The 16,376-nt window shown below is 39.9% G+C and overlaps 1 protein-coding gene across 2 annotated transcripts in view; it reads left to right on the top strand.

The window, feature by feature from the left end:
* Nucleotides 1-10,837: 10,837 nt before the first annotated feature.
* UACA (uveal autoantigen with coiled-coil domains and ankyrin repeats) overlaps nt 10,838-16,376 on the top strand; it is a gene marked incomplete at both ends in the record, with an annotated part of 78,974 nt that continues 73,435 nt past the window's right edge. For both annotated transcript variants that reach the window (XM_084239666.1, XM_084239665.1), the window contains one exon: nt 10,838-10,924. In XM_084239666.1, the coding sequence (XP_084095792.1) occupies nt 10,838-10,924 (87 nt within the window). The remainder of the gene's footprint in view (nt 10,925-16,376) is intronic.

The raw sequence follows: 16,376 nt of genomic DNA, 5'->3' as shown, positions 1-16,376 counted from the left end.
TAAATTCTAAAGTCCTTTTGTGAGCTGGTTGATATTAGATTACTAGCTTGAACTCCATCATGGGAGTATTTATAGCATGGATATTGGTAATTATTGCATACCAGAAATGTGGTAATTATCTGTCCCAAAATAATTACAGCAGTTAAATTTTACCAGTACATCACTGGTTGAGTCTCTTCTTTGATAGACTTTGTTGTGTCAACAAGCTTTTAGATTTCCCATTTTTCAATTTTGGACTTTCAATCTGAAATATTTTTGCTTTCTAGACAGAATCTTTTACAAGTATAGGTAATTTCATTTAAGTTTTGATTTTAGTTTATTTTTCACTAAGGACAAAATATTTACAAGCATGAATATCTTACTAGGTTTTAACATTCATTTACATGACTCCATTCATAACTACATGACTTCATTAATAATTGCTGACTCTCTGTCCTTTCCATCTCATGACCAATGCATGGTCTCAAGAACTTAGCACAGTGCTTGGCACATGATAGTATCGCCATTTATTTTAGTTATTATACAGTAACAGCTGTGGGGTACACACACACACACACACACACACAGGAGATGTGGTGCTTTGATGAACACATAAGTTGACCAATACCTATTGCTTAGGAAAAAAAGTTAACTGGGCCTCCCCGGTGGTGCAGTGGGTTGAGTGCCATGCTGTGAGGCTGTCCGCAGCCTCTGCAGTGCGGGTTCAATTCCTGGCCAACCAGGGAGATAGCCACATGGCGCACAGACCTCTCCTGCCTCCCCCGCTGCTCCCCTCAGCAGTGTCTTCGGTCCGTCTGCCTCTTCTGCTCCCTGCTCTGCTCTGTCTCTGGTGAATTCTCTCACCCTCCTGCGCCTCTGACTGTACCCCAGTTCTTGTATAAATAAATAAATCTTAAAAAAAAAAAGACAAAAAGTTAACCGAAGTTTACTGTTTGGTGGTTTTGATATTGGTGATCCCTGCCCAAGCTGGTCCTTTTGCTGGTTGAAAGATATCAAGAGAGAAATTCATCTTCATATTCAGAGTGATATTGGAGATTTCTTAGACCAGGAGGATGAAGTTGATATTGTGTCCACTTGTAAAGCTGATAAGTATTTGCCATTTTCATACCTTCCCATTTCTCTTTAAAGTTCTAAAAGATCTGTTTCCTCATTGTCCATCTTCCTTTTACTAATGATCATGATTCATGATGAAACAATCTATGTCAGACCTTCTTTTCCTTTCACTAAATATGCCAACGTATATGTATCTGTACCTTTATTATTTACCTTCACCCTGTTGCTACAGATGACATGTCAAGCTCCTCTCTAAGGGATTACAACACTTTTCACCTTCTCAAGGATTTAAATCCTGCAGATGCCCCTTTCTCTGTTTCAACAATCCTCCCTCCCAACCCACAAAAGAAGTTTTAGTAGTTCCCATCTTAAAGTAAAAAGCCTTCTGCTAACCTCTTGTCATTCTCCAAGTACAATCTCCATTTCTTTGCTCCCCTTCATACAACCTCACTCTTTTTTTTAAAAGATTTATTTATTTATGCATACAAGTACTGGGGTACAGGCCAGAGGTGTGGGGGGTGAAAGGATTCACCAGAGACAGAGTGGGGAACTGAACAGGCAGAATGACTGAGATACACTATTGAAGGGAGCAGTGGGAGTGATAGGAGAGGTCTGCTGTGTCATGTGGGTCACCTCCCTGGCTGGGAATTGAACTCATGCTGCAGTGGCTGTGGATAGCTTCATAATGCTGCGTCTTAACCCTTTGCACCACCAGGGAGGCCCTACACCACCTCACTGTTCTTCTCCACCTTTTATTCTCTCTTGAACCTACTTTTAGCAGACTTCTCTCTCTAAAACTGATGGAAACTCTTTTGTCAAGGCTATTACTAGAGTCGATGAAGCCAAACCCAATCATCACTTATCTGTCTTCTTGCTTCTCCATCCATCAGCAGTATTTGGCAGACTGACCATTGAAAAAACTACCCTCTCTTGGCTGCTGTGTGACCATAACTAGGTGTTCTGCCTACTTTCTGCCTACTTCTGGTTAGAAGGCTGGTGCCTTCTCCTCTACTTGGTTTCTAAATTTTGCAGTACCCGCATCTTGGCTTTTGGCCTTTTTTCCTCCATAATAGATCTGATCTGGTCCCAGGTTCTTAAATGCCATTTATTTGCCCTTGATTACCAGATTGGTGTCGCCAGACCCACCTCGCCATTGAGTGTCATTCTTCCTGTGTAGGTCATCTGCTTAATGTATCCCCACTTAGCTTCTTATAGGGCTGCTGAAACCATCATGCCCAAAATAGAATTCTTGACTTTCTGTTAAAAACCTAGATTCTGTGATGATCCCTACTCAGTAAATAATACCACCATCCACCTTGTTATCTAACATCTCACTCTCCATATCCAGTCAGCTCTCTTTCTAGATTATATCCCAATCCTGCTCATGCCCCCCTGCTTTCTCTCTTGGTCACTGATGATTAATTCTTGCTCCAGAAACAGAAAGATCTTTTTGGTATACAAACAAGATTCTGCCAGTTCCTGCTGATTCAGCTTCCTAATAGAACAACTTGGTTATCTTCCCTTTGGAATAAAAATCAAGTCTACATTTTGGCCTACAGGGCACTACTCACATTGGCCCCAGCCTGCCTTGCCAGACTCATCGTGCTCATATTCTTCTCCCACTATGCTCCAGCCATACTGGTCTTCATGTGCTCCTACAACAAGCCAAGGTGGATCTCCTCGTGGGGACTTTGCACTTGCTGTTTTCTCCACCTGGAGTGCTCTGCCTCCATATTATACTTGGCAGGCTCCCTTCTATCACTCAGACCTTGGTTCAAAGTCATTTCTCCAGAAAGAACTTCCTTGACTACTCAATGTACAGTGGTCCCCTCCTCCCCTGTTGAAGCACATTGCTCTTTATTTTCCTCCTGCACCACTGTCTGCATTGATCTTGGTCACTCCTCCATCCCATCACTCTGGCTAGAATCAACCTCCATGAGAACAGGTTCTCTGTCCATCTTGTTCCTTGCTGTTTCCCTAGCATAGTCTCACCTATCAGCTGTGACTAGCCAATAATTTCTGTGCAAATGAATGAACATTCTGGATATGTAACAAAGATATTTCTAAATATTACAATAACAAAGGTGTTGAGATGATGGTCTACTACATTGCTCAGTGTCATAAACAGAAAACCACACCCATCTGAGAAATTCAGATTAGAGCACAGTATCAGGAAAACTTTGCCTCTCTTGAGAACTTATTGTACATTTTCCTTTCCTGGTACTAAAGCTGTCATTGATTGTTTACATTTTTGTTGTGTCCTGGCTATCAGAGAGCTGAAATCTTTTCTCAAGGACAGAAATACTGGTTATTCTAATAATGAACATGAATTCCCCCTTTTCTCAGGTTTACTTCCTAGTTTTGTTATCAAGAATAAGGTAGTGAGATTTGTCTCAAGTTACCTCCATTACTTTTTGTAAAGCAGTGTGGTTTTAACAAAAGCATTTAAAGTGTTGACATTCAGACATAGGTTGGGTGGGGCTGGCTTGGAGCCCTGTGATATTGGATGGGGACTTTTGGCTGTGTTTATATAGTAGTGTGAGTAACCTATATTAGGTGAATTACTGTGATTCATAATGGGAATTCCACAAACTTGCTTTAATTGAGGTATGACTTAGCTAGTAAGAGTCCAACACACTAGGTGTCAGGGTTTAAATTAATTTGCATTTGTTGATTTGATGAGTGTCAACTTAGAGTTATGAGTCAAAGGTTGATGAGCTTGGGAATTTATTATTCACTTCAAACTCCATGTCTCAGTAGTGGAAAAAATATGCCTTTAGTTTAGCCATAAACTGCCATGCCTTGATCATAGGCAAATTCATGGATGATAGCCTTTCAACTTTCAAAGGCGTTGTTTTTAATTGTTGTTTAGGCCTATGGATAGTTTTGAAGTTTATGGAGCACAATAAAGACATAATTCTCCCTAGTCTGGCAACTTTAAATGAAGCTCTTTTAAAGTTCAGAATGTATTGGCATTTTAATTTATTATTTACCTTACATATTTTGCCAGTGGCAACAGCATTAGTAAAACAGTAATAGGAAGGCATGCATTGATTCATTAATATTAAATATCTTTTGATATTTTTACTAAATAGATATAGATGATATAAAAATAATACATGATTAACCCATGAGAACATAAAAGTGACAAGTTTTTTTGAATGAAGTATACTCTTAAAACATCCCTAATGACCTAAATGCAATACGAAATAACACCACTGTATACAAGAATTGTACCTTAATTGATTTAGCTGAGAGAGGTAATTGAATTAACTCTCAGGTAAGCATTGTAAGTAAGCATTGCATTAGAAATTTCATGCAAAATTATATTTTCCTTTTTAATAATTTAAACATTGGTACAAGCAATTTTAAAAAAGGGGTTTGGAGAAAAAAGTTTCACAAATTATTCTTTTCCAGGAAGAAAATGTCTGGGTCTTTTGGTAACTAAGTCCAAACATAAATACACACATAAATCCTGTACAATATGGTGCAAGGTACTCATTTTTAAGATTAAACTTTTTAGGTATACATTTACCCACAGTTATATTGATTTAATTTTTCCTTTAAAGATCTGCTAAGAAAAAACAGTTAGAATGGTTATCAAAAGGTGAAGAAATGATAAGTGTTGGCGAGTATGCGAAGAAAAAGAAATCTTGTGCACTGTTGGTGCGATTGTAAATTGGTGCAGCTATATTGGAAAACAATATGGAGGTGCCTCAAAAAGTTAAAAATTAAACTATCATATGATCCAGTTGTTCTGAAGAACATGAAAACATTAATTTGAAAAGATATGTGCATAACTATGTTCATTGCAACCCTTTTTGCAATAGCCAAGATATGGAAATAACCCAATGATGGATGAATAACAGATTAAGAAGATGTAGTATATAGGCAGAATGGAATGCTCCTTGGCTATAAAAATGATGAAATCTTGCCATTTTCAACAGTGTGAATGGATCTCGAGGGAATTATGCTATATGAAATAAGCAATAAGTCAACTGGAAATAAGTCAAGAGGATGAAGATTAATACTGTATGATTTCACTTATTTGTGGAATATTATGTAAAATAAAAGCAATCAAACAAACAAACACAGCAAAACAAAACAGACTGATAACAAGATGGTGGTTACCAGAGGGGAAGAAGGGATGAAGGAATAGCTTAGTTGTAGATGGTGATTGGCTGTTTTGGCAGGTATGATGAGAAATACACAGTTGCTGAGATGAGAAACTCAAGCCTATACCTGAAACCTAAATGGTGTTATAAACTGTTACCTCAATAAAAAGAAATAAAATCAGTGTCTATATAAACATGCATTAATTTATAAAGATATGAAAGAATTTCAAATACTACATTAAAAATATATAATCTTATATAATAGAAAATAACATATTATAATCAAATGTTTGTTGGGTGCCTTGGGGAAGGAAATTCTATAGGGACTCAATCTGAGGGGGTTGGGGGAAGCAAATATTGTCTAAAAAAATGTAAAAAAATGGTAAATGTTAAAATAAAAAAATAAAATAAAATAAAATGTTTGTATAGAGAGCCTTATTAGAATATCTATAAATCTAATATGTTGACTCTGACCTTCCTTTCAATTAAGTGACTTAAAGTCATTGTTGAACACCCATGATAAAGCTTGCATGTGAGGATATCAAGTGCATTTGAGCATGGGACTTTCCTTGGCTTGTTCTGTCTGCAACATTCTTCCATCAGCATGACCAGCAAGGATTTTTAAAAGACCTCTGGAGTTCCAAAAGGAAAAGAATTTAAAGAGAACAAGTAAAAGAAAGACTCAGACTCAGAATCAATAAAAATAGCTTTTATTTGCCATGTTTTCAATTCAAAAGCAAGAAGCTTTTCTTTCTTTTTTTTTAATGATACCTTTTTTTTTTTTAAAAAAAGATGTATTTATTTATACAAGCACTGGGTACAGTCAGAAGTGCAGGAGGGTGAGAGAATTCACCAGAGCCAGAGCGGGGAGCAGAGCAGGCAGAAGAACCGAAGCACACTGCTGAGGGGAGCAGCGGGCGGCAGGAGAGGTCTGCGCACCATGTGGGACCCTCGCCAGTGGCAGGGAGCAGTGGGGGATCGAACCAGCGTTGCAGAGGCTGCGGGCAGCTTCGCAACCCAGCGCTCAACCGCTGCGCCCCAGCAAGAAGCTTTTCTATTCAATTTATTTGACAGGCTAAATTCTTGAAAGTTCTCAGTTTGTATATTTCATGATATCCAGGGGGAGATAAGAAAACTCCAAGGTCCAGACATGTTTACTATGTAGTCAGAAACTTACTGACCCCAGAACCAAATTCCTTGGGTTTATCTGGGTTCCAGGATGAGTAGCCTGTTTTAAAAGTGGCAATCACCAGCTCTGCCTTTGAACCATTGCACACTCATCAATCATCTCATCAAAGTGAAACTAATGGTATTTCTGGAGCTTTGTGGCAATGGAGACTTGATAACAGAGGTTAGTCTTCTAAAACAAGCTATGTTTTGTTGACGTTAAATTTAAATTCAAAGAAATAGCTGTGGATGTCTTCACTGTCTTAAGGTATAAACTCAATTACATTGGGGAAGTCTATTCTCTTGCCTTTTAGATCCCTTTCGCAGAATTGAAACTAATGGTAAACTTGATGCAGCTTAGGTGAATGACAGTCTGTAAGTGCCAAGGAGGACAGAGACAGTGGGCAGCAGACCTCTTCCAGTGTAACTGGTAGACTCAAGATTAGTGTAGCAGAGTATAAAGCAACCCTCAGTGGGATATATTAAAGAAGTTTCTGTGAGAGGGAATGGATTTCAGAGCCCTAAAAGTTTTAGTGCTTAATCACTAAGAAAACCCACACAAGTATCTATGGTTATATGGAGCAGACGCTGTCTCCTTTTCCCACTTTTCTTTTTATCTCTTTAGTTTTTCAGGATGGAGTCACTGGTGAGCTTACTAGAAATGCAGAGGGTTTTAAAATTAGAGCCAAAGATGACCTACTTATTTTTTTAAAAGCTCTCTTATGCAATGTGTTTTTTGTTTGACTGTAGCAAGAGAAGAGGGTGTGAGAACTGCCTCAGGTCTCTCATTTCTGGGCTGCAGTCTGAGTTCTAGGTGGGGGTGACCTTCCTGGTGAACCCATGGTCACATGTGGCTCTGCAGCTGTCTGCTTTGACATTCAAACTAGGAGAGAATAACCAATATCCTGGGTCCCTCCTTGGAATTACTGAAAGACTTTGTTGGCCGGGTTCCCTAGGCTACCAGGAACAGCAGAAAGCCCTAAAAATCAAGAGAGAAATCATTGAACATGAATTCATAACCAAAGCTTGCCTGGAAGGAGATCTTCCTGTTTGAAAAAGGAATTACTTTATGTGAAAATTTTCAATTTTGTGTGTTGATTTTTAATTCTCCTTTTAAGAATCATCTTTGTCATCTTGTGGTCATTAACATCTCATAGTCATTGGTAAACATATCCCAACTCTGTTCTCTTACCTGCTCTGGACGGTCCCCTGTGTACTCTCTGCCTCCCGGGTGTCCCTTCTCACCCATGCACACTCACCGAAGCCCTGACCAACCTGCCCTGTCGGGTATCAACCAACCTCTGTAATCCTACTACACAGTTCACAAGTAGTTATTCTCCAAATTGAGTTATATATGTCTATGTTAGCTTTAACTTGCAGTCGAGAATGCAAGTATCTTGAAAGTAGGGGCCAAGAGACAGAAGTGGTAAGGAGACTAACTTTGTCAACTTATATTATTGGGGATTTCTTTACCATGTATATGTATAACTTATTAAAATAATTAAAAAAATACATTTCCCATCCTGGTTTCATATATTATAAAAGATAAAAAGCAAAGCAAAACAAAATCATATTCAATATAGTAACAAAAATCCATCTCAGATTGATAAATGGCATTTTCTCTGAAGTGAAGATAAAAATAAGTAATGTAACAATAGTTAACAAAACCAAGCCAAACCTGTCTTGCTAAAGGCTAATAATAGTGACTTTACTTCATGTAGGGGCCTTCCAGATCATTATAAAAAAGACTTATTGCTTATTAAAGCCAGTGCTATTTACTTAGTTGCTCTCAAATGGGAATAAGCAGACATCCGCTATCAAGTTTCTAGCCTGGAAAAATTCATAAAGGCCACTGGACACAGACACCATGGGGACATCATGCAGACAGTTCATAAAAATAACTTGCCCAACATTTTTGGAACCTGATGTAAGTTGTACTTGTGGCTCTGTCTGCTTCCTTTGCTTTATCCAGTAACAACTAAAGAGACTGGCCAATCATTGGACTGTGAGGACTTGGAGGCTACAGGAGACACACAGTACAACATAAAGCTGTAATTAATAACTTACCAGACAATTACCTGGGGGAGTCAGAGCTACTGGAAAGCATTAATATTTAAGATTCAACCATAGAACTAGCTGTAAACGGCTACTTGTCTTAAGTCTAGAACAAAGTTGTTTGAGGTATAAGTATTTTGAGTAGCACTGTAATCTTAGGACTTCCTACATGTAATCACAAAAAGGCTCAGGCTGAAAAACAATTATTACTCTAGTAACCAAAAAGATTGTATCAATCCATTCAGAAATATTTATCCAGCACCTAATATATGCCAAGCATTCTAGACAATTCAGTATGTATCAGTTATTCACTGGCTTTAATAGTGAAATAATGCTTATTTAGAACATGTGTGTTTGTAACATGAGAAGTACAGTTTTAACTATTTGGAGGGTGGAGAGATCACTTGTAGTTGTTTGATCAGGGAAAGCTCTTTAAAGAAGAGGCACTTTGAATGGATATATGATTAAAAAAACATTAAAGCACAACACTCATAAAAGTATACATATGAGTACAGGCTCACTAAATTTTCATATACTGACCATAGGAGTTACTAGCACCCAGACAGAATAGTCTTCCAGAGCCCTCCCTCCCCTGGGGAGTCCCCTCCAGTCACTCTTCAGGGAAGTAGGATTTTGTTGGATGAATGTAGACAAAGAAAATTGCTGGAGAGGGTCAGCATACATACAGACACGGGAATTGAAAAGCATGACCCATGTTAGAGGAATGGTGAGTGGTTTGAAGAGTAACTGGGGAGTCAGCTGGAGAACAGGGTTGGGTCCATGTTGCAGAGCCTGAAATGAATGACACATAAAGGAGCTAGATTTTATTCATTAACTGCTGAAATTTTTGAGCAAGAGAGGAGTATTTTGTAAGATTCTTAGATGATGGTTCGTAAATTACTGGTGATGGGAGAGGAAAAACTAGAGGTCAGGTGACTGTTTGGGAAACTTCTAGATCATCTCTGGAAGGGATTGTCTTGGCTTCCACTGGCAGCAAAGGACAGAGAGTAACTAACCAAGAGACATTATAAAGAGCCAACAAAAATTGAATAGCCCTGGGTCTTGAGGAAAGAGGAGTAGAAGAAAATTTCTTTTTATAGAACTAGGCAAGAAGAAAATTGTGATTTTCTCAGGTAGTTAGTTGTTATTTAATTTTGTGGTGTGTGTGTGTGTGTGTGTGTGTGTGTGTGTTAACACAGTCTTATAACTATCTCCAAGAAAGTTCTGAAAACTTTCTTACAGTGTTTGAAAACCTTGAGTTAATTTAACTCCTTAGATTAGGACTGACCTTTCAGACAAAAAGAGTTCTTTGTTAGTCAGAAAGTTGGACTGTTTGTCTTTTCAAATGGGTGCATGCTAGAATAAATATTTTGCAAGGAAAAATTGACCCCAAGGAAGAGAAGACTATTGAAGATATCACGTTAACAGCAAATTATTAGGTGTGCTCACTACCTGTTTCTGCATCCTTTCCTTAAATGAGTCTTATTACCCCAGATTTCTGGGTCGGATGAACTAATTAATTTCATCCTATATTTTCATGTGTAATTTCTTTCTTCAGGAAACCAACTTTGTTTTCAAAGAAAAGATCATGGTATGTTTTCTTTGACAGCTTCTTTTATCACTTTTTATGGAAACCTCTTTCCTCCCTCCTGTCGCCCCATCCCACCCCCGCCCCCCCATAGCTTTCCCTCCAAAGCAGTGGGTGTTTCACTCAGCAAATAATTATGGAGCATCTCTCATGTCCTTTGATTTACAGCAACGTGTTACAAAGTCTTTTCATCTGTACAATTTATAAAAACAGCACTTTATTAATTAGAGGCTGTTTGTTTCTGGAAATTTTGATGCGCGCGTGGTTGCTTCCAGAAATAGGGTTTATGCAGTAAACATGAGCAGATGGAAGGACGTTGCTTTAGAAAGTCGGGGTGTGTGCAGGTAACCGGGCGCCCTTTCTAGGACCAGCGGAAGGAAGGGCGCTTTACTTAGAAAGGGCACGCGGGAGTCGGAGAAACAGGAGACCAGGCGTAGCCCGCGCTCTCTTTAGACCCGAGGCTCCACCACCCAGGCAGGCGGGCGTGGAAGGCCTGGAGACCAGCGCTCGAGACTCCCCGCCACTCTCCCTTCGCCCCGCAGCTCCCCCAGCTGCAGCCCAAACTTCCCCGGCAGGGAGAGGAAGGGGGTTATTAAGTTTGAAAGGGAAGTCCCTCCCCCTTCCCGGAATCCTATTGGCTACATTCGGCCCCGCCCCCTCCAGGGCCGCGGGCTGATTGGCTGCGGGCGGAGCCAGGGCGCCGCCCCGAGCCGTCGGCCGCGGTGGCCCAGGTGGCAGGTGGGGTCCGAGCGCCCGCGCCCCGCCGCCTCCCGGCGCGCTCGCTGCCCGCGCACCCCCAGGTCCGCGCGCGGGTCGGGCGCGCCGCGCTCTCCGGTCGCCGGACTGTCCAGACTCGGCCATGAAGACCCTTAAGTCTCGCTTGTGGAGGCAGGACGCACCCGGCCCCTCGTCGCCCTGCCCCGCCTCGGTCGCCGTCGCCGGCGCGGTGAGTCCCGCGGAGGTGCGCGTCCAGGTGCCTCCCCCGAGGGACGCGCGGGGTCCGCGGCTGCCCGCCCGCCCGCCCGCCCGCCCTCCTCGGTCTCCCGCCAGCCGTCGGGCTTCGTGGGCCGCGGCTGCTCTTCCGCTCTGCGGCGGGAGCTCCGCGCGGGTCCCCTGACCGCGGGGTCCCCCCGCCCCCAGCGGCGCCCCCGGGCCTCGCCGGGACGTGGTGCCACCCCTCACCCCCAGTTCTCCCGGCCTTCGCGATCGAATCCCCCCTCCCCGGTGTTTCTGGGTTATCCCCCACGGCGCTGTCTTCTCCAGCGACCTCCACCCGCCCCTCTCCCGGGGCTCGCCCACAGAACCGCGGGGGCCGGCAGGTGCCCCTCCGGCGCGGGGGCTGCGGGCCCGGCCGGGCTTGGAGCCCGGGTCTCCGTGGGCAGGGCCGCGGGCGCGGCGCCCCCGCTCTGGACTCCGGACCCGGCGTGGGCACAACGCGCGGAGCCTTGGCGCTGGTGGGCTCGCTGGGCTTCGTGGGGTGGCCTCGGAGACACAGAAAACCTGATTCCTGAGTGAGGCTGATGGAGTCGGGTGTGATCGCTAGGACAAAGCCCCAAACGGTGGAAGTGATCGTGAAGGTGGGCAGGTGCTTGCCGGTGATCCGTGTAGGGGTCACCTGTGGGACGGATCCGTGCGGGACGAGCACGCCTTCGGCGCTGCTCTCCGGCCCGGCCTCCGTGAGCACCTTCAGTACTCAGGGCCTGTCTTTACTTGGCAGGGAAACAGAAGTCTTGAGAAACAGCCTGGCTGCAGATGTTGGGATTTAGCTAATTTGGCAAGTTAGAAGAATGGCAGTATCATCAAAATTCTGTTACTAAATTAAACGTTATTTTAAAAAACATGAAGAGTCAGAAACGAAAAGGAGATGTAATGCTCAAATGGCTTAGTTGTGCACTGGCGTAATTAAAAAGGAATTGTAAAATTTTTTCCAAGATGATTAAGTTTTGGGTGAGAATACTGATTAATCTGCCTTTTCTCTTGAGTTAACTCAGAATTTTTCTCCACCTATTGCTAGAATGATTTTTCTTGGACTTAAAGGAAATTGTGGGGGAAAAGAGACTGTAGTTTGCAATTTAAATAAAAGGATAGCTAAGTTAAATATTGGGATAAGTTTTATAAAAGTTTTAAATGAAAATAAATGCATGTAATGGTTAATAAAACCAAGCCTAGCATTGATAGAATAAAATGAATGTACAGGGGAAAGAGATGACTTTTGCTTTTCAATCTATAAGCCATAATCACTCAGGTCAGATTTACGTGTGTGCATATTGTTAAGATTGAACATCTTTTTTTTTCTTTTTCCTTTAAACATGTTTAGAATTTTATTTGCTTTTAAATAGACAGTATAGTCGGTGACTTAATATTTGAAAGGATCAAAACCAGCTAAATAGCCTTCCCCCAATCTGAGTTCTTTAGCCTCCCTGCCCCTTCCCACCATGTCAGTTGCTTATGCCTCCAAAAAGAGTCTATGTAAGCTCATAAGCAAATCTGAATATAAATATTCTTTATAGAGGTGATAGCCCACTATTCTCACTATTCTTCATCTTTTTTTTTGTTAACTGTAAATATCTTGGCTCATTCAGAGCATCCCTGTTCAGATCTTTTGCTGTAATATGCAATGCTGATGAATAAGCCCTTGTCTCTTTTCTGTGTGTATGTATACAGTTGTAGAATCAGTTCCTAAAAGGGGAGTTGCTGGATTCAAGAGTGCATGCATTTGTAATTTTGAAGAATGTTGTTAAATTTCCTTCCATGCATATCTTTTTAAAAATAATAATAGGCATAAATGGAATTTTGTGATATGTGAGAAATTTTGTTTTTCTCATGCTTTCATTGAAAGTCTATTTCACTTTTTTTTTAATGTTGTTTTTCTTTTTAATTTTTGTGTAGAAGAACTGGAGTTTAGGCCAGGGGGTGAGAGGATTCACCAGAGACAGAATGGGGTGCAGAACAGGTATATTCACTGAAATATACTGCTGAAGGGAGCAGCAGGCCAGACAGGAAAGGATATGGCTTAGCTCTCTGGCTGGGGATCGAACTCAGCCATATCAATCAGGAAAGCTCTTTTCACATTTTTTAAATCTTTGGTCACCTCAGAGGTATATACGGTATCTCAGGATGGTTTAAATTTGTATTTCTCTTATTCAAAGTGAAGTTGAGTATTTTTACATGTTTTTAAGAGCCATTTGCATGGTCTTTTCTATGAACAGTTTACCCTTTCCATTTATTCTATTTAGCTTTTGGTTCTTTTTCCTATTCACTTGTATGTACTTTTTGTGAGGCAAATTAGCTCTATTAATGTGAATAATATTTTTTCTTGTTGCTTATTTGTCCTATGACTTTATGGTGACTTTTGATATCTAGGAAGTGGTTATATTTTATACAGTGTATTTATCAACCTAATTTGTGGCTTTCAAGTTTATGTTATTATATCTTGATCATTATCATGGAAATGGTCATGATTTCTACAACTTTGACTTGAGAAAAAGTTTTTCTTATGTGTATTTCATAAATACTTTTCTTTATGTATTTATTTAAGTATCTGAAGACACTAGCAATAGGCTGAGGTATGTGAATATTTTCTGTGAAATATGGCATATTAACTTAACATGCTAAATTATAACTATATGCAGACTACATGCCAGAGAAGTCATATAAAATGTTCTGAATACTACCATTGTAATAAATATGCCAATGAGTCTAGAATTCATTAAGTGGGGAGTATGTGTTTATATAAATTACATAATAAATGTAGTTCACAATTATAGATGGTGAGTAATACACAGTTGAGGATGTATTAGTAAAATCTGGATGACTACATATTTTAACTACAAGACAATTTTTATTTTTACATTTATTTTTAATTACAGAATTGGTGCTTCAGATTTTCAAAAGGGATAATTAAATAACTATTAATGCTATTTCAAATCAAGTCAATTATATGTACGATTATATGGATATTGACAATAGTCATATTCCATTTTCACCTAGTCCACATAGGAAATTTGAGTAATCAAAGTTAAGGGCTCTTGTTCCAGAACTAGTAGAAGTGTGTTAACCAGTATTTTATTTTATTTTATTTATTTTTAAAGATTTATTTTTTATTTATACAATAGCTGGGGTACAGGCCAGAGGTGAGGGAGGGTGAGAGGATTCACCAGAGACAGAGTGGGGAGCAGAACAGGCAGAAGGACCAAAAGCACTGCTGAGGGGAGCGGCAGGCATGACAGGAGAGGTCTGCTGTGCCATGTGGGAATCTCTCTGGCTGGCCAGGAATCGAACCCGCACTTCAGAGACTGTGGACAGCTTCATTGCGCTGTGCTCAACCCGCTGTGCCACCAGGGAGGTCCATTAACTGGTATTTTAAAAAGACATTTTGGAAGGGGGAGTTCCACTTCAAATTGTGCTTCATGTTTAACATTTGTAGCTGAGTAAATTCTTGATTGTTAATCTCTGACTTGGGATGTTCTGCAGTGATTATTTTTTCTGCCCTTTCTATAGGCTATGCTTAAAATGGGGCAATAAAATTATAAATCAGCAATCACATATGTTCTAAAGTATGTCATTAATGTCATAGTACCCTGAAAAGAAATTGGTATTTCTAAAAAGAAATCAGTTACAAATGAAGTAACTGTGAATAAACTCTCCAAAAAAACCTCTTTTGGTTCCCACTAAGAACAGAAGGTTGCCATGTTTAGAATGCGTAAAGGCCAAAGTATAATTTTGTTTCAGTTGTGATTTTGAGAATTAGAGCTTTGTGTTTTCCACTCAGGGATTTAGGCATATTTGAAAATCCGTTATTATAACAATGATGAGTAGTTAAGGATTTAAAATATTTCTTTTAAGAGTGGAGTAATGATTGTGTATCTTTATATATTGTACATCACATGCATTTTTCAGATTTGAAATTATTAGTTCAAGAACTGGACCTTGCAGCAATTGCTTTGTTTAGTTTGGAAAACACTCATGAAGCACATAAGTTCGGTTCAATCGTTAGGTCCTCTTTGAAGTTATGGATAATTCCAAGATGGGGGCAGACAAGATGCTATGGGACAGTTTAATCAGCAATAATGGTAACATTATCATTATTCAAGATTCACTGAAATCTTGAGATCCATGAGTGATAATAATGATTACAAAAAATAATTCGTCACTTTTGGAAGATGTTTGGGAACTGATGTTCTTTCCAGATGGTGAAAATAAAGAGAAAAAATGAAATGTCGTGTTTTTCCTCAGGGTTACCAAATATTCGGTAAGGGGGAAGTTTCACTTTTATAAAAGGTATTTTTATCCCAGCTAACAGGGGAAGAATGGATGATACAATTAGTATATCAGAATTTTGTAACTCCTAATGAATTAATTGACCTAGAGTTTATTGGCAGTGATTATAAGTAACTATTAATGTCTCAAAAAGAAAGATAACCAGATATAATTTATTTCCTGATGGAAATAGTTATTGCTGCCTACTAATAGTCTGGCCAGATGGACCAATCCTGAATATGACAGACCTCTAGGTTTAACCATTTTCCAGAAAATACAGAGAATAGAGGAATTTGGGGGTATAGTGAATAAAATCCTCATTGTGGGAAACTATAGGACAAATAACCTGTAATTCAATAAATTACAAGAAGAAAAAAGTGGAGGAAAAAAATGAACATTAAAAGAGATTTCGGAGACATTATCAGTCACAATGGTAGACTTCACTTAGACCCTGATTAAACAACTGTAAAAAGGTAAAAGTGATATTGTAGTTTTATTTAAAAAGATTTAAATGTGACAATGGTAGTGATATAGTTATGTTTATCAGTAGTTTTTGCCTTTCAGAGAAACATTTAGAGGTATTGGTATTTCTATTATAATATATTCTATTTCTCTTGTAATATTGTAATATTCTTTTCCAAATGAAATGATGTGAAGTCTGGGGTTTGCTTCACGATAATTGATGGGGCATAGGTGGGTGGGAGAAGTGTGGGGTGTATTTGAAATAGAATTGGTCAGGAATTATTGTCAGCTGGGTGGGTCATGTCTGTTTTTACTTTTGTGATATGTTTTTTATATGTTCTAAATTTTCTATAATGATGGGACAATTCATAGTCTTCAAGAATTTTAAGATTAGTTAGCATCCATCACCCCAGTCAGTAAATCAATTTTTAATTGAAGAAATAAAGAATAGTAAGAGTGAGACATGTGATTACAATAACATAGCATGTCAAGGCTATAATAAACAAGTGTGCACATACTATGTGTGTATAATAGACGTGTGCACTGAGAGTGTGCATGTGCAGGATGAGGTCAGGGAAAAGGTGTAATGGTAAAGCTGGGGTCTGGGCTAGACACACAGTTTGAAAGACTTCCCAGGCAGAAGAGCAGCAAGCAGCGGGGTGTGAAGCTGGAACATT

The sequence above is a fragment of the Talpa europaea genome (genome assembly GCF_964194135.1).
Source record: "Talpa europaea genome assembly, chromosome: 8".
Taxonomy (NCBI): domain Eukaryota; kingdom Metazoa; phylum Chordata; class Mammalia; order Eulipotyphla; family Talpidae; genus Talpa; species Talpa europaea.
The sequence above is the reverse complement of the archived record's forward strand: the minus strand, read 5'-3'. Positions and strand labels throughout refer to the sequence as shown.